Source organism: Centruroides sculpturatus, unplaced genomic scaffold, assembly GCF_000671375.1.
Source record: "Centruroides sculpturatus isolate CEXI.00-Female unplaced genomic scaffold, Cexi_2.0 scaffold603, whole genome shotgun sequence".
Taxonomy (NCBI): domain Eukaryota; kingdom Metazoa; phylum Arthropoda; class Arachnida; order Scorpiones; family Buthidae; genus Centruroides; species Centruroides sculpturatus.
The window spans coordinates 462,211-490,205 of NW_019384857.1; the positions used below are offsets into that span (position 1 = coordinate 462,211).

The 27,995-nt window shown below is 28.4% G+C and overlaps 3 protein-coding genes across 3 annotated transcripts in view; 2 read left to right on the plus strand and 1 right to left on the minus strand.

The window, feature by feature from the left end:
• LOC111630591 (tyrosine-protein phosphatase 10D-like) overlaps positions 1-23,297 on the plus strand; it is a 48,869-nt gene extending 25,572 nt beyond the window's left edge. Inside the window, exons 21-36 of the mRNA XM_023374708.1 lie at positions 950-1,045; positions 2,697-2,763; positions 2,859-3,076; positions 4,297-4,489; positions 5,353-5,524; positions 6,144-6,396; positions 7,979-8,236; positions 8,309-8,457; positions 11,551-11,686; positions 11,762-11,867; positions 11,931-11,959; positions 17,484-17,741; positions 17,814-17,962; positions 21,059-21,194; positions 21,270-21,375; positions 21,439-23,297. Of these exons, the coding sequence (XP_023230476.1) occupies positions 950-1,045; positions 2,697-2,763; positions 2,859-3,076; positions 4,297-4,489; positions 5,353-5,524; positions 6,144-6,396; positions 7,979-8,236; positions 8,309-8,457; positions 11,551-11,686; positions 11,762-11,867; positions 11,931-11,959; positions 17,484-17,741; positions 17,814-17,962; positions 21,059-21,194; positions 21,270-21,375; positions 21,439-21,470 (2,358 nt within the window). The 3' untranslated portion in view covers positions 21,471-23,297. The remainder of the gene's footprint in view (positions 1-949; positions 1,046-2,696; positions 2,764-2,858; positions 3,077-4,296; positions 4,490-5,352; positions 5,525-6,143; positions 6,397-7,978; positions 8,237-8,308; positions 8,458-11,550; positions 11,687-11,761; positions 11,868-11,930; positions 11,960-17,483; positions 17,742-17,813; positions 17,963-21,058; positions 21,195-21,269; positions 21,376-21,438) is intronic.
• Positions 13,454-16,234, minus strand: LOC111630586. The gene is made up of 2 exons (XM_023374702.1): positions 16,124-16,234; positions 13,454-16,031 (listed from the first exon to the last, which is right to left on the minus strand). Exon 2 carries the CDS (start codon positions 16,006-16,008, stop codon positions 13,912-13,914), a length of 2,097 nt encoding a protein of 698 aa, XP_023230470.1. The 5' UTR covers positions 16,009-16,031; positions 16,124-16,234; the 3' UTR covers positions 13,454-13,911.
• Positions 22,032-25,436, plus strand: LOC111630592 (tyrosine-protein phosphatase 10D-like). The gene is made up of 4 exons (XM_023374709.1): positions 22,032-22,086; positions 23,982-24,122; positions 24,876-25,001; positions 25,252-25,436. The coding sequence occupies exons 1-4, from the start codon at positions 22,032-22,034 to the stop codon at positions 25,419-25,421; spliced, it is 492 nt and encodes a 163-aa protein (XP_023230477.1). The 3' UTR covers positions 25,422-25,436.
• The last annotated feature ends 2,559 nt before the right edge of the window (positions 25,437-27,995 follow it).

Below are 27,995 nucleotides of genomic sequence, written 5' to 3' on the forward strand. Positions count from 1 at the left end.
CAGTCCTTACACTAATTACAGTTTGATTATGAACAGTATTTAATTTTTTGGCTGCATTTGTAGCATTCTCATCACTTAAAAATAAAAAGTATAAAACATGTCTCTTATATTCGTCTGTTACTTCCATTTTAACGAAAATAAACAACTGAAATGTTCCCAATTCTGAACAGTATTATATGAATGAGATCCAATTTAACATTTCAGTGTAAAAAGTATCACATTACACTGGCATTTTTAACAGCAAAACAAGATTTTTCTCAAGGTCATAAAACAGGCACAAACTTATGGACTGACCTGATATATTATCACTCATTTTCTACTTGGCATTTGCATTACAAATGGGTACATTTATTATTTTATATATATTGTTATTAAAGATTTATATGTCTCCCAACCATTTTTTCATCAATACTATCTTTTTATTATATGGATAGATTGTGATATTGAAGAATACAATTCAGGATTACATTCTACTAACAATAAAGTGATCTGAGTTAAAATAATACTATAAAACAGTTTACTTCAAATTGATAACATAACTTTCAGAACAATTGTGAGCTGCATTCTTGAATAGTATTGTGCTATTGCAAGAAGGAGCTAAAAGGAAATTTCCAATCAAAATAAATGAAAAAAGTAAAACATTGGAAATTTAAATGCTTATTAATAATATTTCTGCAATAAATTAATTTTATAAATAATTTTGCATAAAATTAAACATCAAACCACAGATTAGAAACTTCTTCAACATTTATAATACAGTATTAGAGTTTTGTTTATATAATAACTCTAGTTTTAATTAAATATGGTAATATTATTTACTACATAAATCTATTTAAAAAATATTACATATATTTTGATAATTAGATCATTGATGTAGAAAAATTGGTTATTTATTTTCATACACACAAAAATAAATTTAGACATTTATTCCAAACTTTTATGCTTTAAGGATAAGCCAGAAAGAGAAGAACATGAAATATTTAGTCCTAATGTAACACAAGGAACAATTTATAATTTAAAACCTGGTAAATCATATATTTTTGAGGTATGTATGATACTATTTATTGTTCTTGTTTTAAAATAAATTTTTGAATAATACAAGAAAATTAATTTGGCAATCATTTAGCTTTAATATAGTTATTGGGCTTTCAGATGTTTATATGTATATATACATCATGCCAGGGTAAAGCTGGTTGAGTGCCATAGTAGGTGATTACAGGCCTTGGACGCTGAATTGTTTCCAGTTGGCACTTTGAGTAACTAGTATGGTTATATCTAAAAGTGAGGGATTGGACAGAGGTCTGGGTAGCATAACTGGCAACACATCCACATGGTAAATGGCTATTGCAGGTATGAGTCCTGCTCCTGGCTGATTGTTTTCTTCCAGAATTTTCTACAAGAAAATTCGTTTTACTGATGTCAAAATAGAAAAATAAATATCACTACAAACAAACAAATAATTTTTGAATAAATTCAAAAATGATATGTTTGATTAGATTCGAAGTTTGTGTTTTGGATATTTTGTGAATTTTATTCCCCAAAGATGGACTTAAGAGGTAAAAAAATACTAAGGAACTGATGTTGTTTTTGCAATTATGACTCCAATAAAGCAGCTTTTCTTGTGGTGTTTGAAGTTTTATAGTAACAAGGAATGAACCCATACTTTCCCAGCAGGATAATGTTTTTTTAATTTATTCAGTAGCAAATGTTTTTCGCCTCATTTAGGGGTCTACATCAGGCTGACACAGAAGAAACATAAAATGCAAGCTGAGAATTTCAAATTTAGATTGTTTTTGAGATTGTTCTTCTGCATCTTAATATTTAAATGGTTACAGGGTTTTGAAATTATACGTATTCACCTATTATTATATTCCTGTTATACTTATTATACAATAAAACATTAGGTTTCTGAATGAGGCTGAAAACATTTGTTACTGGGTAAATTAAAAAAAAAACATTATCCTGCTGGAAAAGTGTATAAGCTTCATTCCTTGTTATTGTGTAAAAGTTCTAGCTTTTGAAATATTTCATAATTTGAAGTTTAAATGTAGGTAAGTATTATGTTATTAAATTTTTGAATTTTTTGAGAATATATAAACACGAGCTTTCAAATTAAACATATATAAACAAAGCCTGATATTTTATAATGAAACCAAATGGATTTAAATCAGGCTACTTTACCACTACTGTTAATAATTAAATACTGCGTAATTTGGTACTAGAGGTAAGCATTAGATACCATCTCTTATTAATTTTAATAATTATAATTAGATTAATATTTATTAAAAAGTTTAGAATATTCTGGAAGAAACGAATTGGCCTGGATCAGTACTCAAATCCACAACTGCTGCTTACCACACAGATGTGTTTCCAATTACATTACCTGGACGTCTGCCCAATCCCTCACTTCCAGACATTATTTGGTTTCATTATAAAATATCAGGCTTTGAGATGTTTATATATATATACCAACAATTATTCAAAATTGTTTTGTAATCAAGTAAATTTACCAACATTATTTTTAATTTCAGTTTATTAGTTATGAGACATATCATAGTCATCATCTGAATTTCTTATAATATTAATGTTATTTGTGTCATATTGTATATTTATCTAATATATTTTCTAAATATAATTAATTACTCATTTAAAAATTTATGATATTTTAATTGTAAATCTTTAACTGAATATTTCAGATTCAGGCTCATACAAAAGTTGGTCCAGGACAAATATCTATACTTTCATTATCTTTACCAATTGGTGGTAAGAATTTTCAACTGCTTTTAATTAAAAAATGTGAATTTAAAGAATCTTATGTATTAGTGAACAAAATCAGAATAAAGTTTTTCTGTTTCCAGCTCCACCTTTACCAGCATCTAATATATTTCCTACAGAACTTAGTCACACTTCGACAACAATTCAAGTAAGATTTCTAAAAAGTTATTTTAGTGAGAAGAATGGGCCCATTGTCGCTTACACTCTAATAATCTCTGAAGATGATAATGACAAATTTAAAGAATTAGAATTGCCAACCTGGAGTGATGTTCAGGGATTTTCTGTTTGGCCTCCCTATCAGGTATTAACTTGTTAATATTTTGTGCTGTTAAAATAAATATTTAATGCTGACATTTAAAATTTAATATTTCTTTATAAAGTATTCTATAAAAAATTTTAAACATATTGAGGATTAAATATGGCATTATGTAATTTAAATTAGATTTTCTACGTGACTCATTTTTTATTCACTTTCATAATTTCAGATTAAAGAGCTTTACAAAATAATATTTCTTTAAATATATATTAAATAAACAAAATGTCTATAAGAAATTATTTAATAAATATTTAAAGAAATATTATTCTCCTCATCCTTATTACAAGATTGGCTGTATATTTGTTATTCTGTCTTAAGTTACTGTTTTTCATTATATGTTTGAATTTTTGACCCATTTGATAAATCCTTTGATAAAATTTGAACATCTAGCAATAAGCTATAAATTAAATGGGGTAAAAATAAATAAGATACATATGGTTAATTCTGTATTAAAACAAAACTTTATGTCATTTTTAGTTTAATATGAATATTAGGAATCAGAAAGAGAACATAAGCAAGTTAAATAATTTCTCTTTTATTTTGTATGACTTTAATGAGAAAATTGTGTATTTCCAAAAGTAATGATATTATTCCTGTATCTTTTACATTGTTTTCAAATTATTTTACTTAAAACTACACACAAAAATGTAGGCTTTTTAAAGTAAACTATATGTGTTTTATGACTGCTTACTTTTGCAACCCTCCACTTTTACAACTAATATAAATTTTCTGTAATTACTATATGAAATAATATATTTTCTTATTGTCCATCTCTGTGTGATGCTATAATCTTAGTTTAAGTTTAAGGAAAAAAGCATGACTCAATGGTAGTTTTCTAGAAACCAACTACATCACAAAAGTAGTCTACTTGTTATATTTCTTTATTTAATATGTATATCAAATTACTTTCTAGCTCCTATAAAGCAATTTAAACAGATAACTTCAGATCTTTCAAACATTATCATTCTTTCTTAGGACATTTAAAAGGTGAAAATAGTAATAGAAAGTTCTTAAGAACATCCTTAAATACAAGATTCAGCATATGTAAGATACTAAAACAGAACAAATTATTACTAGACAATAACAGTCAACTTTTTAACTGTTAATAATTAATTACATAATTTAAATTGATAATACTTTTAACTGTCTGTAATTAAAATCTTTTTATTTGAAATTCAGGATAATTAAAAATAATTCTTTTATAGGTAACAAATCCATATTATCCATTCAATGGAACATTTGTAGAAGATTATGTAATAGGTGTGGCAGAATGTAAAGGAGTAAAAGGATACTGTAATGGTCCTCTAAAACCAGGAACATCCTATAGAGTGAAATTAAGAGCTTTCACTGCAAGTGATAAATTCACAGATACTGTTTATTCTCATAGAATTCAAACAGGTAATTTTCTTAAGTTTTTTTTTTCTATCAAGATATAAAATAAGTACCAGTATAAGTAATATAATTTGGTGTCTTGCAAAAAGCCTTGAAATATAAATATATTCTATTTTTTTAATATGAAAGTTAAAATCTTAATTATAAAAATTATTATAGCATTTAAAAATAAATAGCAAACATCTCAAAAAATTAATTCTCTTTAATGAAAATTTGTTTTGAGAATTACACGCTGAGTTAACATACTGCAATCTTCTTGTTTTATCAAACCTAATGTACTTCCACTCTGCTTTAATCTTGTCCAATTTTCTGTCCTCTTTCACTTGTTCTCTCTGTCTTTTCCTGGGTTTTTTTATTATCAGTATTAATATAAATAACTCTTGTATAATCTCTTGATTGTATTGCTTGCAAAGCATTCAACAACAGCTAGAGAGAGAAACAAGCCAATACTTTTACCATTTTGTCTGAGGTTAGGGTTTGATTCAAGATTGGATCCTCAGAAATTTTCCAGACTGGAATTGATGGATTCCATTCCTAATCTCCTGGCCTGACCAATTCATAATGCATTTTTAAGATTCTTTTAGTGCCTACAACATAGAAAGAATAAAATATATATTACTGGCACAGATAAGGAGAATATAAATTATTGTAATGAAAACCTTTCTTTTTTTTCTGATGTCTTTCAACTCTTCCAGTCTATCAACACTTCTATCATATATATTTCATATATTCTTTAATTCTTTTATCATTTGCTAGCATCACAAAATAAATTTTTTAAATTGTAATGCTAACAATGTTATAATTATAAGTTGTATCCATATTTAATTTTAAATCTTATAAAAATTTTATTTATATTTATACTAACTTAGATCCTGACAATACTCCTTTAATTGCCGGTATTGTGATACCTTTGTCACTACTGGTAATAACATTTGTGAGTCTTATAATTTGGAGAAGACGAAGAATCATACCCTCAATGAGAAACGGAGATAGGCATAAATCTGATACATTATCAATTCCTGAGAGTGAAATCATCACAAGGTAATTGTTGTTACTTAAAGTAATGCATATAATATTAAAAAGTTTCTCATTTTAGGCTTTTTATTAAGGTATAAATAGCAAAACTTTTAAGATCTGTATCAGAATGTTTCAATGTTTTCAGTTTTGGGGCCAAATTGTACTTTGAGTTTGTCATAGGACAGAATAATTTTTTATGAATTTATGGTAAATAAGACATATACTTGTTATTTAATCAAGAATTTAAATAACTGGACAACGTATAATAACTTCATCTACATCATAATTCTATCTGATCAATAATATACCTATCCAAATCAGTGATCAGTCTATGTCACTGATATGCCATATGCAACACTTTCAATGACACAAAATATTGATGAACACAGATAAAAATTAATATAAAACACTTTATAAACTGATTATAAATGTTCAATAAGAGTTTAGGAACATTATCTGTTTGTCATATATATGAGTACAAGAAATTCAAAACAATATTTTAATAGATATTCTAAACATCTAGAATAATTCATCTGTACAAAAACTATGAAATTTTTGTAGAGAATAATGTTTAATAAATTAAGTATAAAATAATAATTATATCAAACACAATATATTTATGCAAACCATAATTTTATTCCAGCCATCCAGTTAAGTTAAAGGATTTTGCAGAACATTATTGCATGATGTCTGCAGATTCAGATTTTAGATTTGCAGAAGAATTTGAAATGTTGAAACATGTAGGTCGTGACAAACCATGTGTAGCAGCTGATTTACCTGTCAATAGGCCAAAGAATCGCTTTACAAACATTTTGCCTTATGATCACTCTCGGGTAAAATTGCTGCCAAGTGATGATGAAGAAGGTTCAGATTACATCAATGCAAATTATGTATCTGTAAGTACTTATAAAATATGTCAAATTTACTTTTATAAATATTTAACAAACAAAATTAAGTTATAATCTTTTCATTAATGTCTTACTTTATTATAAATATGTAGATGAGATTTAATTTAATGGTTTGTAATAATCTAGAAAGTGGTTTCTAAACCATTTTATAAAATAAACTATTCTTTATTATGTTAACATATGTATCATAAATATATATAATGTTTCATTTAGATTAAGTCTTTAATTCAAAACTCACTTTAATAAATTTACTAACAAAAATGTACTTCTCTATTACTGGAAACATATTAACATCTAATCAGAGAACCTCTTCAGCATCCAGTAAAATGTGGAAGATGAAACAAATCACAATGTTTTACTGGATGCTGAAGAGGTTCTGTGATTAGATAATGTAAATTTACTAGTACCTTTTTCATCCAATTCCAGTTGTTTATATTTAATTTAACTTTTGAATTATGCTGTATTTACTTTATTGTTAAAATTTGCAAAATTAATAGTTTTGCTGGCAGCAGGGCTGTGGAGTTAGAGTTGGGAACAATGTGTCAACTCTGACTCCAGCATTTTAAATTTAATTTAGTTTTTTTTTTATTTAAATGAAAGAAAATTTATTTTATATTTTGTTATAATTTATTTTAAGTACAAAATGCAACAATTTAATTTATTAAATATGTATCAATAGTTTTCTTTATAGTATTTGTGTTTAGTAGTTAAATTATTTTGACCCAATTGAGTTTGAATATTTTTAATTCAATCCTTTATTATCTCCACTTTAAATAAGTACTATATTTTTCTGAATGAGCCAGACTAATTGATCAAGTATATATTTTTCTTTTCTGAACAAGGGGCTCTTTAGTTGGACTAACTTTTCTGGAAGGGTGAAATTGAAGTGCAAATGCTGTAGAATAAAGATATGTAGATGTAAAATTTTATCACTCCCCTTTTTCCTCTTACAGTATTAAATATTCGTAAAAAATTAATTTCTTTATACAAATAAATATTAATGTAAGTTAAATATTAAAAATACTAACTATAAAAGTATTTGGGTAAATGCCTGGGTCTCCTTTCAGAGTATGTAAGGTAACCCCTATGAGCACCTCTGCCCTCATAAAATGAATTGGTTTTTAATTTTGCCGGAGTCGGGAGTTGGAGTCAGAGTCAGCCTACTAAAATTATCAGGAGTCGGAGTTGAGTGTTTTTTTACCGACTCCGCAGCCCTGGCTGGCAGTTCTTGACTATAACTAATTAATTAATTTGAAATTGATGTCATTCAGTCTATCATTTAGGTTGAAATGCATTTTTCATTATTTTTGGATAAAGAAATAGAAAACTACAGATTCTAACCTTATTGTGTGAATTTATATTTATTTTCAGAGACTCCAAATATTTCAAAATACAGTAATTTAGTTTAGTTCAGAATAATTTCAGATAATTTAATTACAGGAGATAATAAATTAGGCTATTTCTAAGAAATTGCAACATTCATTAGCCCCATTAACATTTTATATAAATAATTTAAATAATATGTTAAAATTTATTTTATGTTATATAACATTTTAATTCTTTTGAATAGGGTTTCAACTCACCACGGGAATTCATTGTAACTCAGGGACCATTACATAGCACACGAGATGACTTTTGGAGAATGGTGTGGGAACAGAACTGCCGTGCCATCGTCATGCTGACTAGATGTGTTGAGAAAGGAAGAGAAAAGTGTGATCACTACTGGCCATTTGATATGCAGTCTGTATATTATGGAGATATCCAAGTTACCATTTTAACAGAATCTCAATATGCTCATTGGACTATTTCAGAATTTAAAGTTTGCAGGGTATTGCATTATATCAAACAAAATATATTTAAAAATTGAATGTAAATAATTTAAAATATTTTTTTTCTAAAGGGTGAACAATCTAGAATAGTTAGACATTTCCATTTCACAACATGGCCAGATTTTGGAGTACCAGATCCCCCTCAAACGCTGGTAAAATTTGTCAGGGCATTTCGAGATAGAGTTTTATTTGATAGCAAACCTGTTATTGTTCATTGCAGGTAAGTAAATAGGAAAGTAAATGATACATGCAGCCATAACATTGTAAATGCCATTTTTCTCTAAATACTATGACAATAGTGATGCTGTAAGTGGCTATATTTTGAAGTTTAATTTATGTGAAGTCATAACATTTAAAGTGTCAGATCACGTGACTTTTGGTATCGAAAATGTTATGGCTTATATTTGCATCATTTTGATATTCCAGAGAATTTGTAACCTAGTGAGATTTTTACCATTTTATTGTAAAATTGAAATGAATTCATTTGCTAGAAAGTTTTTTTATCTCTCCTGAAAAGTTTGCTTTTTGGCATTTACAACATTATGGCATTGCATGCTTCAAACATTAAAAAAAAAAACTTTAATATATTTTTTTTTCATTATGGCAAATTCATAATTCATATGTGGAAAAATAACTACAGTTAAAACATTTGATATTAAATTTTTGTAACAAATGAAAATGCTTATTCAAGACAATACTGCCTCATTGAGCATACATGTTCTCAACAAAATCATCAAAATTATGGAATGTAGTAGTAGTAGTCCAGTGTTCTTGCTGAATTTAGTAAAGAAAACAAATGCTACTGTTAACACCATTCACAACACAGTAACTCTGCTGGATTTTGAATCTGGATAAAAAAAGAGATAGTTGGCATTAGGAAAAACAGTTTGTTCCATGTGCAGCAACTCCATATCAAACATGTAAAGCACAGTAAAATATGATGATAAAAGCTGATACATACAAAATTAAAAGCTAATTGTATTTTTTTAAAATTCAATCCTCAATATTAAAAACAGGTTTTAAAACCTGGAGCACATACTGTAATTTGGGGTGAATAGAAACAAAACTTCAAAAAATTTTGTACATGCCTCACAAGGAAACTAATCAACAAATCAGAAATTTCTCAATGTTATTTCTTTATACATTACTTTTCAAAGTATAGACATTGTTTTGCTAGGCTGGCATGTTGACCTAGCACTGAATAGATTTATTTGTCTTGATTTATTTCAGTGAGAACACTTTTTCTTAAGATTGGGAACTTTAGTGTATGGAAAGAAAAAGGACTCCAGCAGATTATTTGTCAACGTTTATTGAATTGAAGATAGTAGAAAGTGGTGCTCTTCTAAAGAACACCATAGATGTTGAAATTTTCAGACACATGAGGAATTTTACTTCATATATAGGATGTTGTTCTCTCTGCCTCCCATTACTAGCTCTTCATCATGTTTCAATAACATCTATTTTTGATGAGTTCACTATTTTTAAAAGCTATTTCATTTTTTTTTATTTAATCAGTTTTTCAGATTATCCAAGTGACTTCTGCAGTTTTTTGAAAAGTTTCTGTCTCTTTCAGTCAAACAAATTCTGTCATGAACATAATATAAAACTTAAGAAGCCAATAACCTATTTTTGTAAAGAACAAGCATTTTCTTTTATTCTTCTAGTTGTTAAAACAAGTTACTGTTTATTTTCACTGCATGAATAGGAGCAAAAAAAAAACATTAAAAGAAGAAAAATAACAAGGAATTTGATTGTCATATATTACTCATTGAAGTTGTTGAGGAGGCTAAGATCAATATTTTTTTTAAGACAACTTACAAGGTCACATTATTAATGTTAGTGGAGTTACATAATCATGTGGGAATCAAGAGAAAATAATTTGCCTTTTTACAAAATTTTGTTATATTTTGTTAAAGATGTTTGATAAATTTTGTAGAACATACAAAATTAGAGAAGGAATTTCCTTTCTATTAAAGCATGATAACACCAGTTCCTTCAAATTTGATAGTTTTAACATGAGATTTTATGACTCATCCATTAAACCGCCCAACTTCTGTTGTGTCGGAAGAGTGGAAGTCTTGGTTTGACAATGCTAATAAAAGGGAGTCACATCTGATGTCAGAAGTGTGATTTGAATCCATGCCCACATACCTCCTTATCTATTCATCCCCCTTATAGAATTCCATATGCACAGCAACAACAGATGAATTATTAAAACATAACATTCATATTCAAATTCAACATTCATAAAGAACATTCAATGTTGTCAGTCATTCCCAGCACTTTTGGTAAAGATGTGAATTTCCAGGGCTCCACTTAGACCCCGTTTTGTTTAATTCAAAACCGAAAAATCAGGATTCCTGACACCAGTTAGGATAGTCAATGTGTCCTAACTTGCAATTCAATTTACCTGATGTTTAAGGAGGGAACGTTCATAATGTATAATGTAAGACAATGGAGTCAGATCTTATAAAAATTATATATATCCAGACATACTCAATAAATTGAATTTGTTTTGATATTAACAAAAATTAATAAAATATATATTGAGATTAACGTAAATCAGAATTATGAATACACCTATATAGTTTCCACTGATCCTTACATTAAAAAGCTTTAGTATAACATATGATTATCGAATTATAAATGAAATAATAAAAGTTATCCTATTATTGACCTTTCCTTTTGAATGGAGAGAAAGAGAAGGAGATAGCTCACACAATAACTTAATTATAATATACCTTTTAAGGTTTTCACAATTTTTCCCAGAAATTCACAATCATTTAGACAAATTAAGGTGAATAGAAACATCTTTATGATATTCATCACAATGTATTAATTTACCATTTTGCATATTGTTAATAGGATGCTGAAGCAGAGATATCTACAAAATGCTTTAAATAACCAGAATTTGATGGCAGGTCAAAATTTCTAAATTTTATATAGTCCAACCCAATATGTTTAGCTCATTCCTTACCAGAGAAATAATGAGCAAAACTAGAGTCCAGACATGTTATATGCCAGAATCTTGCTCCATCAATCAATCATTTAGCATACTCTAACTTTACAATTTGATATTTTTAATGCTCTATAAATAAATGTATTTATAGTATATAAACTTTTTGTATGTTGATTAAGCATTATAAAAATCACATTTTCATAAAGACATAAGTACCCTATAGAAAAACCTCAGCCTAACATTTCAATAAAACTATAATCATCCAATGATTAAGAGTAATACTAAAATATGTAAACAATATAATTCAAAAAATAATTTATTTTTAAAGATTTAACAAAAAAATTTATTTAATAGTGCTGGAGTGGGAAGATCAGGAACTTTTATTGCACTAGACCACATTCTTCAACAGATACAAAAATATGACTTTGTTGACATATTTGGCATCGTTCGTGAGATGAGAATGGAGCGAGTTTGGATGGTTCAAAATGAAGTATGATGTATTTCAGTTTAAGAAATTGTTTGATGTGTTTAATGACTTTTTAAACTCTAAAATTTATTTTTTTAGCAACAATATATATGTATTTATCAATGTTTATTGTGTGTTTTGGATGGAAAAGAAGATATTATTGATCCTATACATGGGGAAGTTCACGAAAATCAAGGCTATGAAGGTAAGTTAAGAGAATTTTGGGATATTCTTAATAATTTATTTAAATACATAATTTTCATTTTAGATGATGAAGGAATTGCTGAATCTGGAATATAATTTTAATATTGCAAATATTTATTTGAAATAATCAATTTGTCTGACAAGAGATTATTCAGGCAGCAATATGAAGACAAATATTTATTTCAGAAGACAGTCTTCAGTAGACTATAAAGAAAATTTTAGTTTCTTTTTAATGAAGAACATGAACTGAAATCAAGTTAATTCCAGCAAAACTATATTCATATTGTGAGCTTTTTAGCAATTTATTTATTAGAAAAAAGTATCAACAACCTAATCTTTGAAATATTTTCAACTCATGTAATTCAATTTGTATATTATCATTTTTTAAAACAAAGGAATTTTTAGGATTGTGATAATCCATCATAAACAGTAAAATTAGATTGCTAACATATACTGTTAAAAGATGCAGATGATAGCCATTAGTCAGATCTCCCATCAATGAATATCATGTTCTGAAATTGTTTTAATGTAAAGAATGTTTTGTGAATATCCACATGCTATGTGGCCAAGGCATTAAATGCTTCAATCTGATCCTTTAGGACCCAGATTGAAGACTGTCAGAATCTCAAATTTTTACCAGTTTAATCTGGATATNTATTTACAGTAATTTGGAACTTTCATAAAATTATTAATGAAAATATTTAATACATCTAATTAAAGAATTTGGTATTGTTTAACTGAATAATAATTTCTTCTTTAAGTTATGTGCTCAAGAAATAAACATGTAATGTACAATTAGTCTCATACCACAGTACAAAATTTGTATGGTGTAATATATCATTGTAAATAATATGTAAAACAAAAAAATTTTATTTGAAATAAAATTTTTACAATCAAAACAAATTCAGTGAGTGAGAGTATCAAATGGAATTTGATAAACACAAACACTTTTTTTAAACTTTACATCATAAACTTTTAAATACAGTAGATTCTGGGAAAAAATTACAAAACATCTAAAACACATCATCACAGGTATTTAACTGTTTTTGAAGAATGTCTGAACATTCAAATCTTTAAGTCAAGCTAGACTTAAAATAAGCTAATTTTAAAATATTCCCTATATTTAAGTTAAAAATAAAAAGCTTTTGTATTAGTTTGTTTATCACATTTTAAAATTAAGGGCTAGATTCATAAATATCTCATAAGATACAACATAGTTTCTGGTAACTTTGCAATTTCAGAGAAACTAATGATATTTTACATTTCATATTCACAAAACACATCATGGAATATACCATAAAACAGAAAAAATTAGTAACAAGAATGTATCTTGTGATATCATTAGTGACCCCTTCTGTTTTAATAAAGCCAATCAAAATGCATTTCTTTGTGATATTTTTTTCAGAAATTTTCTCATATTTGTAATATCTGAGGAAATAATTTAACAAAACAACCCAATTTTAATATGCCATCTACAAAACATTTTAAGTGATAAAGTATAAAATATGAAAGGAAACTACCTGATCTTGGAAATATTGAAGAAATTTGAAATAAATGAAAAATTGAGCATATAAATCTCATATACTCTTTTTTTTTTTTTCATTTATTTCAAATATTGGTAACTGCAATACAACCATATATATATATATATACACACAGTTTTTGGGGGGTTAAAAAAGGGATAATTTTATAATGAATGAGATATTTTTTACACAACAGTCCACTGAGAAATTTGTCAATTTTTTCATTTCAGTATTTGAGGACATCTTAGTAGTTTAGAATAAGAAATATTTTAAAACAGATAATAACTATTGATTTTATTATTTACCAATGGAGACAAATACTCAGCTCTTAGAAGTCAGTATACTGGAAAAGGTAGTAGTTATTAGATATAATATTTGAGACTTTTTACAATATCATAACTTATATTCACAAAGTATATCATAAAACTTTTCATATCTGGTAACTTAGAAGGAAATTTGTCTTAACTTATGATACGAGATGTTTGTGAATCTGGCCCCAGGATGGTAAGAGCTGTTTGAACTTCATGGATCATTAAATATTGGGAATGCTCCATAATCTTGGGATACACGGTTTCTATACATTTGCTTTCCAGCAGCACATGCTATTGTGACTAGTATTCCACCAATAAAGGCAGCTGGTACAGCTAATCCTATGGCTAAGTTTGAAACTCCATTACTGCTATCGCTTGTTTTGGATTCCCTCGGTGGCTCAACTGGAGGGAGGATCACTATTGTTTTGTTGCAGTCTTTTTCATCAGTGTAATCACCACAATCATTAATTCCATCACATTTCCATTTCTCAAGCATGCAGTAACCATTATCACAAAATAATGGACATTTAGAAATGCTTAATTTTGCTTCAAATTCTGAAACATGAACTGACTGAGTATGAAAAAATATTATTATAGAGTTATTTTGTGATATTATCTCTTTCTTACTTATTCTGTATTGATTACCAGCATTCATTTGAGACAATAAAGGAGCTTTCTCACTGTTTCCATCAGTAACAATTACATAATCCTGCAAATTGATTAAATTTAATTTTTGAATTTCCAATCTAATGACAGAATCTCTTGGGCTCTCCACTATCCAAAAGCAGTTGGCCCAATAGTCAAAAGCATTATCTTTCAGTGCTGAAGAAATCAAAGTTTCTTTAGTTAGTTCAATGAATGAACTACAATCAGATACTTTCTCATAAACAAACATGAATTCATTATCTGAATTTGTATCAAAAGTTAACTTTATGACTCCATTTTCTTTTGCCAAAGCATAAGGAAGATTATTGTGTGTGTAGGTATTTTTTGGGCGAATATTGCCCTCTAATGACAATTTTCCATTAAACTTATGCTTCATAAATGAAATTTTTCGAATCAATGTCTTATCAGACGAACTAAATGTCCATGAACAAGTTACACTTTTAGATTTTCCAGATTCAAAAATTGGTAATTGCACAATCCCATTTTCACTTGTTAATTGGTTAACACAATCTTTAGCATTATAGGCAATTTTCAACTTTCTTACAAATTTCTGTTTTTTACTTATTTCTACATGAAATTTTAATTTTAAAACACCAGTAAGTATTGAAAATGGTTCTTTCTTACCATGATATGATGCAAATAAAACTTTCCCAGAAGAATCTAAAACTGTAACATTATCTTCGTTTGCTAATTCAAATTCCACAACTTGAATATGTAATTCTTTAGCATTGGGAATATTTTCACAGTTAATATTCCAAAAACAATCAAAATCTATAGTGGTATGCAATGTATTTCCCAATGTTATCACTCCACTCTCTTCAACATAATCAGTTTTACCACAAATTAATGAGATATCATTAATAATGACAGGGGTAGTTGTTGGACCAACATCACCAGGAGTTGCTGTTTGGGGAACAATATGTTCTCCATACACATAGTCTAAAGAGAATTTCTCATTTTGTATCTTAGTATTTACATGCAACTCAAAAATGGTGTGTTCAGGTATGGGAAATTCAGAAGGCACATCAGTACCTGTTAAAACTTTTTCGTGATTATCGTGTTTTATATGCAAAGTACTGTTGGTCAGATGAAATTCATCAAACTTAATCCAATACATCAGATCTACCCCACTAATATCCCGAAATCTCCAGGTACAGATAACTACTTCATAACTGCGCTGTGTATCATGATAGAGTGGTGAAACAATGCGACCCTTTTGATTGTCTATGTAATAATCACACTTCTCTGCCGTAAAGTGCAATTTAAATTTTCGAGGCAAAAGAGTCTTTTCAGTTTCCAAAACAACGTCCAGATATAAGTAACCCGCCAATATACTGAATGTTCCCATCTTGCCAGAGAAAGGTCCAAATAAAACTGATCCATTGTACTTGCCAATGGTGCATTTGTCTTGAGAATCCAATTCAAACTCTTCAAAAACCAAAAATGTCTCTGGCATATCATTATGTTCTGGAAATATGTGCCACTTACATGTTTCTCCTGCTAAGTTTTGGCTGTGAGGAACCAATTCACCAGTTGATCCATTATGATTTCCTTTACCACAAATACGTCCATGTGCGTTTTTGATTAAAAACACAGAAAACAAACAACAAATAACCATCACACAAATCTTGTAAAACACCATGTTTTATAGTAGTTTTAACAACACTGTAAAATTAATATCGGTAAGTTAATATTTATCTCATTAATAGAATGAATAAAATTAAAACTAATTAGTTCTATAATAAAAGTTTACTTACATGTTCAAGTATTGAACTATCAATAGAGGCTGAAGGTTTAAGTACAGGACAATTATATAAAACCAAAACCAAAACCAAAACTGAAATCAAAACAGTCACGTGTTTACTACAATTAGAAAAAAATACGCCAGAGGGAGTTGCTTTTAATAATAAATTATATTATCACATTCAAATAACAGTTAAATATATTTGTTTAATCAGTTTAATGAATATAAAAATATCAATTATATTAAAATAAAATTAAAAAATAGAAACAAATACTTTATATATATATATATATCCCTATTAGCCGAACTTCTTTCTAAAGCTACTATGTCTTCAAACGTGGAAGATTAGTGTTTACACATTAGTTTTGATTTTAATCTACTTTTATTTTAACATTATAAATGATATGTAATAAAAATCTTGATTATTTTAGAAGTAGTACGTAACAATATTTGCTAAAAGATTTTCAGAAAAAGATTTATTAGACATTAAACTCGGAACGTATTTGTATAATGCGGAGTAAGAATAGGTAAAGCTGCCGTCTGAGTACATACATGATATACAGATGACGTAATTTATTTATATTTTTAATGTCAATTTTTCGAATTATTCCTTATTTAAAAATTATTTATTATATTAGAAAAATAGTAATTTTTATAATATTGACGTAAATTCACTTGATTGTCATTAATAANAAAAGCTGTAGAATAAAGATATGTAGATGTAAAATTTTATCACTCCCCTTTTTCCTCTTACAGTATTAAATATTCGTAAAAAATTAATTTCTTTATACAAATAAATATTAATGTAAGTTAAATATTAAAAATACTAACTATAAAAGTATTTGGGTAAATGCCTGGGTCTCCTTTCAGAGTATGTAAGGTAACCCCTATGAGCACCTCTGCCCTCATAAAATGAATTGGTTTTTAATTTTGCCGGAGTCGGGAGTTGGAGTCAGAGTCAGCCTACTAAAATTATCAGGAGTCGGAGTTGAGTGTTTTTTTACCGACTCCGCAGCCCTGGCTGGCAGTTCTTGACTATAACTAATTAATTAATTTGAAATTGATGTCATTCAGTCTATCATTTAGGTTGAAATGCATTTTTCATTATTTTTGGATAAAGAAATAGAAAACTACAGATTCTAACCTTATTGTGTGAATTTATATTTATTTTCAGAGACTCCAAATATTTCAAAATACAGTAATTTAGTTTAGTTCAGAATAATTTCAGATAATTTAATTACAGGAGATAATAAATTAGGCTATTTCTAAGAAATTGCAACATTCATTAGCCCCATTAACATTTTATATAAATAATTTAAATAATATGTTAAAATTTATTTTATGTTATATAACATTTTAATTCTTTTGAATAGGGTTTCAACTCACCACGGGAATTCATTGTAACTCAGGGACCATTACATAGCACACGAGATGACTTTTGGAGAATGGTGTGGGAACAGAACTGCCGTGCCATCGTCATGCTGACTAGATGTGTTGAGAAAGGAAGAGAAAAGTGTGATCACTACTGGCCATTTGATATGCAGTCTGTATATTATGGAGATATCCAAGTTACCATTTTAACAGAATCTCAATATGCTCATTGGACTATTTCAGAATTTAAAGTTTGCAGGGTATTGCATTATATCAAACAAAATATATTTAAAAATTGAATGTAAATAATTTAAAATATTTTTTTTCTAAAGGGTGAACAATCTAGAATAGTTAGACATTTCCATTTCACAACATGGCCAGATTTTGGAGTACCAGATCCCCCTCAAACGCTGGTAAAATTTGTCAGGGCATTTCGAGATAGAGTTTTATTTGATAGCAAACCTGTTATTGTTCATTGCAGGTAAGTAAATAGGAAAGTAAATGATACATGCAGCCATAACATTGTAAATGCCATTTTTCTCTAAATACTATGACAATAGTGATGCTGTAAGTGGCTATATTTTGAAGTTTAATTTATGTGAAGTCATAACATTTAAAGTGTCAGATCACGTGACTTTTGGTATCGAAAATGTTATGGCTTATATTTGCATCATTTTGATATTCCAGAGAATTTGTAACCTAGTGAGATTTTTACCATTTTATTGTAAAATTGAAATGAATTCATTTGCTAGAAAGTTTTTTTATCTCTCCTGAAAAGTTTGCTTTTTGGCATTTACAACATTATGGCATTGCATGCTTCAAACATTAAAAAAAAAAACTTTAATATATTTTTTTTTCATTATGGCAAATTCATAATTCATATGTGGAAAAATAACTACAGTTAAAACATTTGATATTAAATTTTTGTAACAAATGAAAATGCTTATTCAAGACAATACTGCCTCATTGAGCATACATGTTCTCAACAAAATCATCAAAATTATGGAATGTAGTAGTAGTAGTCCAGTGTTCTTGCTGAATTTAGTAAAGAAAACAAATGCTACTGTTAACACCATTCACAACACAGTAACTCTGCTGGATTTTGAATCTGGATAAAAAAAGAGATAGTTGGCATTAGGAAAAACAGTTTGTTCCATGTGCAGCAACTCCATATCAAACATGTAAAGCACAGTAAAATATGATGATAAAAGCTGATACATACAAAATTAAAAGCTAATTGTATTTTTTTAAAATTCAATCCTCAATATTAAAAACAGGTTTTAAAACCTGGAGCACATACTGTAATTTGGGGTGAATAGAAACAAAACTTCAAAAAATTTTGTACATGCCTCACAAGGAAACTAATCAACAAATCAGAAATTTCTCAATGTTATTTCTTTATACATTACTTTTCAAAGTATAGACATTGTTTTGCTAGGCTGGCAGCATGTTGACCTAGCACTGAATAGATTTATTTGTCTTGATTTATTTCAGTGAGAACACTTTTTCTTAAGATTGGGAACTTTAGTGTATGGAAAGAAAAAGGACTCCAGCAGATTATTTGTCAACGTTTATTGAATTGAAGATAGTAGAAAGTGGTGCTCTTCTAAAGAACACCATAGATGTTGAAATTTTCAGACACATGAGGAATTTTACTTCATATATAGGATGTTGTTCTCTCTGCCTCCCATTACTAGCTCTTCATCATGTTTCAATAACATCTATTTTTGATGAGTTCACTATTTTTAAAAGCTATTTCATTTTTTTTTATTTAATCAGTTTTTCAGATTATCCAAGTGACTTCTGCAGTTTTTTGAAAAGTTTCTGTCTCTTTCAGTCAAACAAATTCTGTCATGAACATAATATAAAACTTAAGAAGCCAATAACCTATTTTTGTAAAGAACAAGCATTTTCTTTTATTCTTCTAGTTGTTAAAACAAGTTACTGTTTATTTTCACTGCATGAATAGGAGCAAAAAAAAAACATTAAAAGAAGAAAAATAACAAGGAATTTGATTGTCATATATTACTCATTGAAGTTGTTGAGGAGGCTAAGATCAATATTTTTTTTAAGACAACTTACAAGGTCACATTATTAATGTTAGTGGAGTTACATAATCATGTGGGAATCAAGAGAAAATAATTTGCCTTTTTACAAAATTTTGTTATATTTTGTTAAAGATGTTTGATAAATTTTGTAGAACATACAAAATTAGAGAAGGAATTTCCTTTCTATTAAAGCATGATAACACCAGTTCCTTCAAATTTGATAGTTTTAACATGAGATTTTATGACTCATCCATTAAACCGCCCAACTTCTGTTGTGTCGGAAGAGTGGAAGTCTTGGTTTGACAATGCTAATAAAAGGGAGTCACATCTGATGTCAGAAGTGTGATTTGAATCCATGCCCACATACCTCCTTATCTATTCATCCCCCTTATAGAATTCCATATGCACAGCAACAACAGATGAATTATTAAAACATAACATTCATATTCAAATTCAACATTCATAAAGAACATTCAATGTTGTCAGTCATTCCCAGCACTTTTGGTAAAGATGTGAATTTCCAGGGCTCCACTTAGACCCCGTTTTGTTTAATTCAAAACCGAAAAATCAGGATTCCTGACACCAGTTAGGATAGTCAATGTGTCCTAACTTGCAATTCAATTTACCTGATGTTTAAGGAGGGAACGTTCATAATGTATAATGTAAGACAATGGAGTCAGATCTTATAAAAATTATATATATCCAGACATACTCAATAAATTGAATTTGTTTTGATATTAACAAAAATTAATAAAATATATATTGAGATTAACGTAAATCAGAATTATGAATACACCTATATAGTTTCCACTGATCCTTACATTAAAAAGCTTTAGTATAACATATGATTATCGAATTATAAATGAAATAATAAAAGTTATCCTATTATTGACCTTTCCTTTTGAATGGAGAGAAAGAGAGGGAGATAGCTCACACAATAACTTAATTATAATATACCTTTTAAGGTTTTCACAATTTTTCCCAGAAATTCACAATCATTTAGACAAATTAAGGTGAATAGAAACATCTTTATGATATTCATCACAATGTATTAATTTACCATTTTGCATATTGTTAATAGGATGCTGAAGCAGAGATATCTACAAAATGCTTTAAATAACCAGAATTTGATGGCAGGTCAAAATTTCTAAATTTTATATAGTCCAACCCAATATGTTTAGCTCATTCCTTACCAGAGAAATAATGAGCAAAACTAGAGTCCAGACATGTTATATGCCAGAATCTTGCTCCATCAATCAATCATTTAGCATACTCTAACTTTACAATTTGATATTTTTAATGCTCTATAAATAAATGTATTTATAGTATATAAACTTTTTGTATGTTGATTAAGCATTATAAAAATCACATTTTCATAAAGACATAAGTACCCTATAGAAAAACCTCAGCCTAACATTTCAATAAAACTATAATCATCCAATGATTAAGAGTAATACTAAAATATGTAAACAATATAATTCAAAAAATAATTTATTTTTAAAGATTTAACAAAAAAATTTATTTAATAGTGCTGGAGTGGGAAGATCAGGAACTTTTATTGCACTAGACCACATTCTTCAACAGATACAAAAATATGACTTTGTTGACATATTTGGCATCGTTCGTGAGATGAGAATGGAGCGAGTTTGGATGGTTCAAAATGAAGTATGATGTATTTCAGTTTAAGAAATTGTTTGATGTGTTTAATGACTTTTTAAACTCTAAAATTTATTTTTTTAGCAACAATATATATGTATTTATCAATGTTTATTGTGTGTTTTGGATGGAAAAGAAGATATTATTGATCCTATACATGGGGAAGTTCACGAAAATCAAGGCTATGAAGGTAAGTTAAGAGAATTTTGGGATATTCTTAATAATTTATTTAAATACGTAATTTTCATTTTAGATGATGAAGGAATTGCTGAATCTGGAATATAATTTTAATATTGCAAATATTTATTTGAAATAATCAATTTGTCTGACAAGAGATTATTCAGGCAGCAATATGAAGACAAATATTTATTTCAGAAGACAGTCTTCAGTAGACTATAAAGAAAATTTTAGTTTCTTTTTAATGAAGAACATGAACTGAAATCAAGTTAATTCCAGCAAAACTATATTCATATTGTGAGCTTTTTAGCAATTTATTTATTAGAAAAAAGTATCAACAACCTAATCTTTGAAATATTTTCAACTCATGTAATTCAATTTGTATATTATCATTTTTTAAAACAAAGGAATTTTTAGGATTGTGATAATCCATCATAAACAGTAAAATTAGATTGCTAACATATACTGTTAAAAGATGCAGATGATAGCCATTAGTCAGGTCTCCCATCAATGAATATCATGTTCTGAAATTGTTTTAATGTAAAGAATGTTTTGTGAATATCCACATGCTATGTGGCCAAGGCATTAAATGCTTCAATCTGATCCTTTAGGACCCAGATTGAAGACTGTCAGAATCTCAAATTTTTACCAGTTTAATCTGGATATGTAATGGTCTGGTTGAATTCACAATGGGCAGAGAAAAAAAAAAGGTTGCCTGCACAGGGTAGAAAAAATAACCTCATCGAATTTCAGTAGCAACAAAAAAACATGATAGGTTGAAAGTTACAATAATGAATCAATAAATAATTTTACAATTTGTGAAATAGTTTGAGATAAATGCTTGGCATTTGTTTATAGAAAAAATTTCTTTTAAATTCTAAGTCTACCAAAAAATCTTTCTGAAAGAGAATTTGAGTCTGTTCTGTTCAAAATATTACATTTAATTCCAAAATATGTTGTTAATTTAGAATAAAAAAATAACTTGTATGAATAAATTGATCAGATCTAACTCAGTTTTCTAAGTGTCTACTCACAAATGAGGAAAATACAAAATACATAATGCTAAATTGAGATTTTTGAATGTATCATGTTTGGTTTAGTAACAATTTCAAAGACAAAGTAATCTCAAGCAATAAGACTTATATGTAGCATGTCAACTTTCAAACAAATTTTTACATAATGTGACCTGATGATGATGATGATGTTTGTAATACAGAATTGTACATTTAGTAATTCATAGTAGAGGTGGAAAATCCAGTTCTGCTTATGGAAGTTTTGACAGAATGGTTCCTCATTGGTTTCATTATATATATTTAATAGAATGTTTCTCTCTAAGCTTTTTGAAAAATTTGGTGCAGATTGGTCAAACTTATTCTCAGGACCTTCAGGAAAATAACTTCCATAAAACCTGGACACCCTACACTTTCATTGATTTGATTTCGTTGACACTTTGTGATAAATGTAAAAATGGTAGGTCAAATTGTCCAAACTTATTATATGGTTTTCATTTTAACATTGTCGTCTTACTTTCTGGCCATACATAGCTGCTAGTTACTAATAAAAACAAATTATGAACTAATAAAGAAATAAATTTTTAAAATCTTTATAAATTTAAAATACCCAAAACTAACTTCATTATTCCAAAAATTTGTGGAACATTTTCATTTAGTTCAAATACAGATGGGAATTTGCTGTTCCACAAAAACCAGTATTGATAAAAGTTAAAAAGGTTGTGTGCATTAGCAGTTCAGAGTCCAGAAGAGTTCTCACTTCTAACTCCTAAATACAAAAGGTTTCTCTAATATTTATGAAGGATCCATTCATGAGCATTTATTGGCACATTACAAGGATTAAAGTTTGACTATATAATACAGTAGAGCAGGGGTGTCCAACCTTTTTGTTTTTCTGGGCCACATTGGAAAAAGTCAAGGAGTTTTGGGCCACAAGTATATATAATATATACTTGTGGCCCAATNGATAGCATTTTTTCTTTATCAAATATCAGTAAATTTATTCTTTCAGTTTTATTAAAATGCAATAAATCATTAGAAAAAATGTTCTATAAATGTAAATTCTATTATGTAAGTATAATAATCAATGTCTTTCCCTTGAATATATAAACATACAATAAATGTTAACATACAATAAACATATCTTATTATCTTTTGAATATGCTAGACTAACTTCAAACATTAACTAAATGAATGAGACATCTATAGTGTATTATTATGACAGAATTTTGTTGAAAAAATATATATTTTATGATGTTAAACTGTGTGCAAAGAAATGCATAATTATTTATTTGTTTTTACTTCTGGAAAGCAAGTTTAATCATTGATCTTCTTTGTTATGTAACTAAAAATATTTTCTCTTGTTGCCATGTATATATTTTATTTTCTTTTATTTGAACTATTTCTTATTATCCTTTCTGAGCTTCTTATCTAAATAAATATTAATTCCTCTTATCTGGATTCATGCTATTTAACTAAAAATTTTTTAATTGTATCATCTCTGTTTGACACTTTCATTTTCATACTGATAAATAACAAAATCAATTAAAATGTTAAGACATATTTTGAATTTTTTTTAACAGTTCTTTATTAATGATAAAAATTTCAGGTCCTAAACCTCCGGAAAATTTAGAAATTGCCAAAGTAACAAATTCAACATTGTTGTTAAATTGGATAGCACCACATTCCCTAATTGATTATTATTCTGTTGGATATTATCCAATAAACTCTGCACAGGTGAAAAAAATTGGTAAGTTAGAATTTTTTATATTTTATTTTCATATTCAGCTTTATTATTTCCATTGCGATATAGGGTGCATGTATGGTATTTGTTCTCTGTATAGTAGACAGTTGCTGCAGTCAGATTTGGCCAAGTTTTATGACTGAATGTCTTTCTTGCTGCTAACTCTTTTTCTTTATCCAGACTTGAGACTGTGAGAGCATCATATTCTAGGTGGCAGCAAAGAAACAGCATCAGCTGATTGGGGAAGACATATTTCATGTTTTCCCCAATCAGAATGCAGTCCCATACTATAATTTTGGGGATCTGACAATTAGTGTGTTTAGGATGGGCTAGCATATTTTATTTTCTAACAACTTTAATTGAAACTTTTAGGGTTGTTTTTATAGTTTAATAAGTTCATATTCACATTCTTTCATTTGTATGAATTACAATTCTTAAAATAATTTAATTATAAACAAATGTTTTTATTTCTTTCATATATTTTACAATAATCTTGCTTTAAAGAATAATTGGGTCAATTGTAAGGTAAAAAATTAAAGTAATTGATATTTTGTAGATTCTGTTGATATAGTTACATTTTTATTGATATAGATCTAGATTTTCTGTTAAAAATTAATTTATTCATTTATGAATGCTTGCTTTAGTTCTTATACTAATAAGCAATAATTTTTAAAAAATCTAATTATAATTAAAGTATAAGAAACGAAAATTAATTACAATTCTTTTTTATTTAATAAAACCTCTTTTATACTTTTTTAGGCATTACAAATACTACAAATTATGAAATTAGAAATCTTATAGCAGGTGAGAGATATAATATAGAAGTTGTGTCAGCTCTCGATAACATTGAGTGTTATGATCCAGTGATTCTTCAGCAAACATTGTGTAAGTTGGTAAAATATTTTATCATAATCTGTATTTCCATGTATCTTATTTAAGAGGATCATGACTTAATTGGTGGGTCATGATATTTTCAAGGCTACAAAAACTATACTTTTTGCTTATTTTGCAGTGTTTCTGTATGCTGAAAGGAAATTGCCAATAAAAAAATGCTTTTTTAAAACTAAGCACAGATATATTTAAATTTTGTAATTTTTCTTAAAAATTACAATTAAAAAAAAATTTTTTTTTTCAGATCCAAATAGCATTAATAAAGAGTATATCCGTACAATACTGGATTCAAGAAACGTCACGTTTCAATGGAGAGTTCCTACAGGTCAAGTCGATTCATATTCTATAATGTATACCTCCTCTAGAAAACCAAAAGATCAACTTTCACGACAGGTACTTTTAAACTGTTTTTAACATCAAAATATTTTCTTTATTTTATTGTGATTTATATGATTAGAAATACAGATTGGTCATTAAAAATAAAGGTCATTGTTTAATCCATGATGACACATCCATGATAATTAGTCAGATATCCATTAAAAAACACAATCGGACAATCTTTTCTTTGGTCATCGTTCTGTTTTATAATAACATTTATGTGCCAGAGGTCCTCTTTCATGAAGAGCCAAAAACTTGTATTACAGGTCTCTTGACTTATCGAGTGCTTGATAAACTCGATTCCATGGACATGCTTAGCTTAAGTTGTAATAATAAATAGCTTTCCCCCTCTAAAAACATATTGAGGTCATTCAGGATAAGAATAAGGAACTAGGAAGTGTAAGAGTAAACTCATTGGCACAATATTACTTGACACTTTTTTTTAATCTCTGGACTATTTACCTGTAAGTTTAAATAAAAAAAGATTAAAAAATGAAATAAATATTTTTATATTTATAAATACAAAACACTGTTTTNGAAGTGTTTGCTCCTACTGTTAAAAATTATCTTCAGGAAATGGATCTTCCTCTTAGATGTCTTCTCTTAATGGATAATGCTCCAGCACATCCACCAAATTTGGAGGACAACTTGGATAGTGAACATGACTTCATCAAGGTCAAATTCCTTCCACCCAACACATCTCCATTACTGCAACCAATGGATCAGCAAATGATTTCCAATTTTAAAAAACTGTATACCAAGGCACTGTTTACCATGTGTTTTCAGATTACAAATGATACCGACTTAACTCTTAGAGGTTTTTGAAAGAGCATTTTAACATCCTGCATTGTATCAACCTTATTGACAAAGCCTGGAGTGAGATCTCTCACCACACTTTGCAATTGGCCTAGAGGGAACTTTGGCCAACTTGTGTCCCAGAGCAAAACTTTCAGGATTTTGAAGAAGAGAGCTCTCCTGATATAGTGCATGAAATCGTGTCCATTGGCAAGAGTTTGAGAATAGAGGTTAGATGATGCAGACGTGGAGGAGTTGCTGAAAGACTATCAAAATGAACTAATGACAGAAGAGCTGGTTGCCATGCAGGAAGAACAGATGAAAGTCTTACAAGAAGAGCATTTGTCAGAGGAAGAGGCTAGGGAAGAAATCACCAGTGCTGAGATCAAGGAAATTTGCGTAAAATGGAATGATGTGCAGGAATTTATCGAGAGGCAGCATCCTAACAAAGTTGTGGCTAATAGGGTCATTAATTTAATGAATGACACTATGCTAGCGCATTTTAGAAAAATTTTGATTAAGAGAGTAAGACAATCAACTTTAGACCACTTTCTTGTTCCTTATCAAAAGAGACCTCGATTCGAAGAAACTCCCGATACAGTGCTACCCGATATTTTTATGGAGGGGATTCCTCTTCCAAGCATTAAGCTCCGTAGAAATAAAGGTATGTACAGTGCTACTTTATTAAATAAAGTTTACATATTTGTTGCTGTAATGATAGATACTACTTTTTCTTATATTTTCATCAAAGAAAACCCATTTTACAAATAAAATTACAAAAATACTGATGGCTAGAACGGATTAATTGTATTTGCATTAATTTCTATGGGAAAAATTGCTTCGGTTAACGAACGACTCGAGGAACAGATTACATTCGTTAACTGGGGTTCCACTGTATTGAAAAGGAGGACATGTAGGAGGACACTTTTCAAGGGAGGATAGAACTTACAAAAGGAGGATGGTTAGTAAATTCAAATAAAACTCCTTAAAGAAGCTCTTGGAAAACAATAAAATAAATATTCTGAAGATGAGGTTTGGGCATAAAATCTGCTCTTAAAAATTAATTTGAGTACTGTATATCTAATTTCAAACATTTATCTTATCTTTCAAGGATTTTTTAAGTTAGAGGTGAATTAAGTAAAAATATTCTCTATTTGTTGGTTTGTATTGTTATAAATGTGACAATTATCAGGTCAGTCCATAAGTTCGTGCGCATTTTTATCTACAAAAAAAGCAACAAAAAATTTTCAGCTAAATTTTATTTCAATCTATAATGTATTCACCATTATTTTGTACAATTTCTTGCTTTTTAATCCCGTCTTCGTAAAATGATTTCTTGTTTCAATCAAAATATTCAGAAATAGCCTTTTTTGCATTGTTCTCATCCTCAAAAGTTTTTCCTTTTAAAAGTTCTGCAAACTCCGAAAAAGATGAAAATCACTGGGAGCAATATCTGGCGAATATGGTGGATGAGGTAAAATTTCCCAGTTGAAGCTTTTGAGTTGAGCAGTTGACGTTGTTGTCAGTTAGCTATTGACAGTTCATGTGGTATCCATTTTCCTAGCTTTGAAACTTTTCCGATTTGTTGTAGATGTCTATGAACAGTTCCATGGGATGAATTTAAACGTTCCACAATTTCATCAACCGTTAAAGATGGTTCTGCTTCAACCAGTGCAGAGAGAGCATCATAATTAAAGTCAATGGTTCTTCCAGTACCAGCCTTATCCTTCACACTAAAATCATTATTTCTAAATCTATCAAACCACTTCTGCGCAGTCCTTACACTAATTACAGTTTGATTATGAACAGTATTTA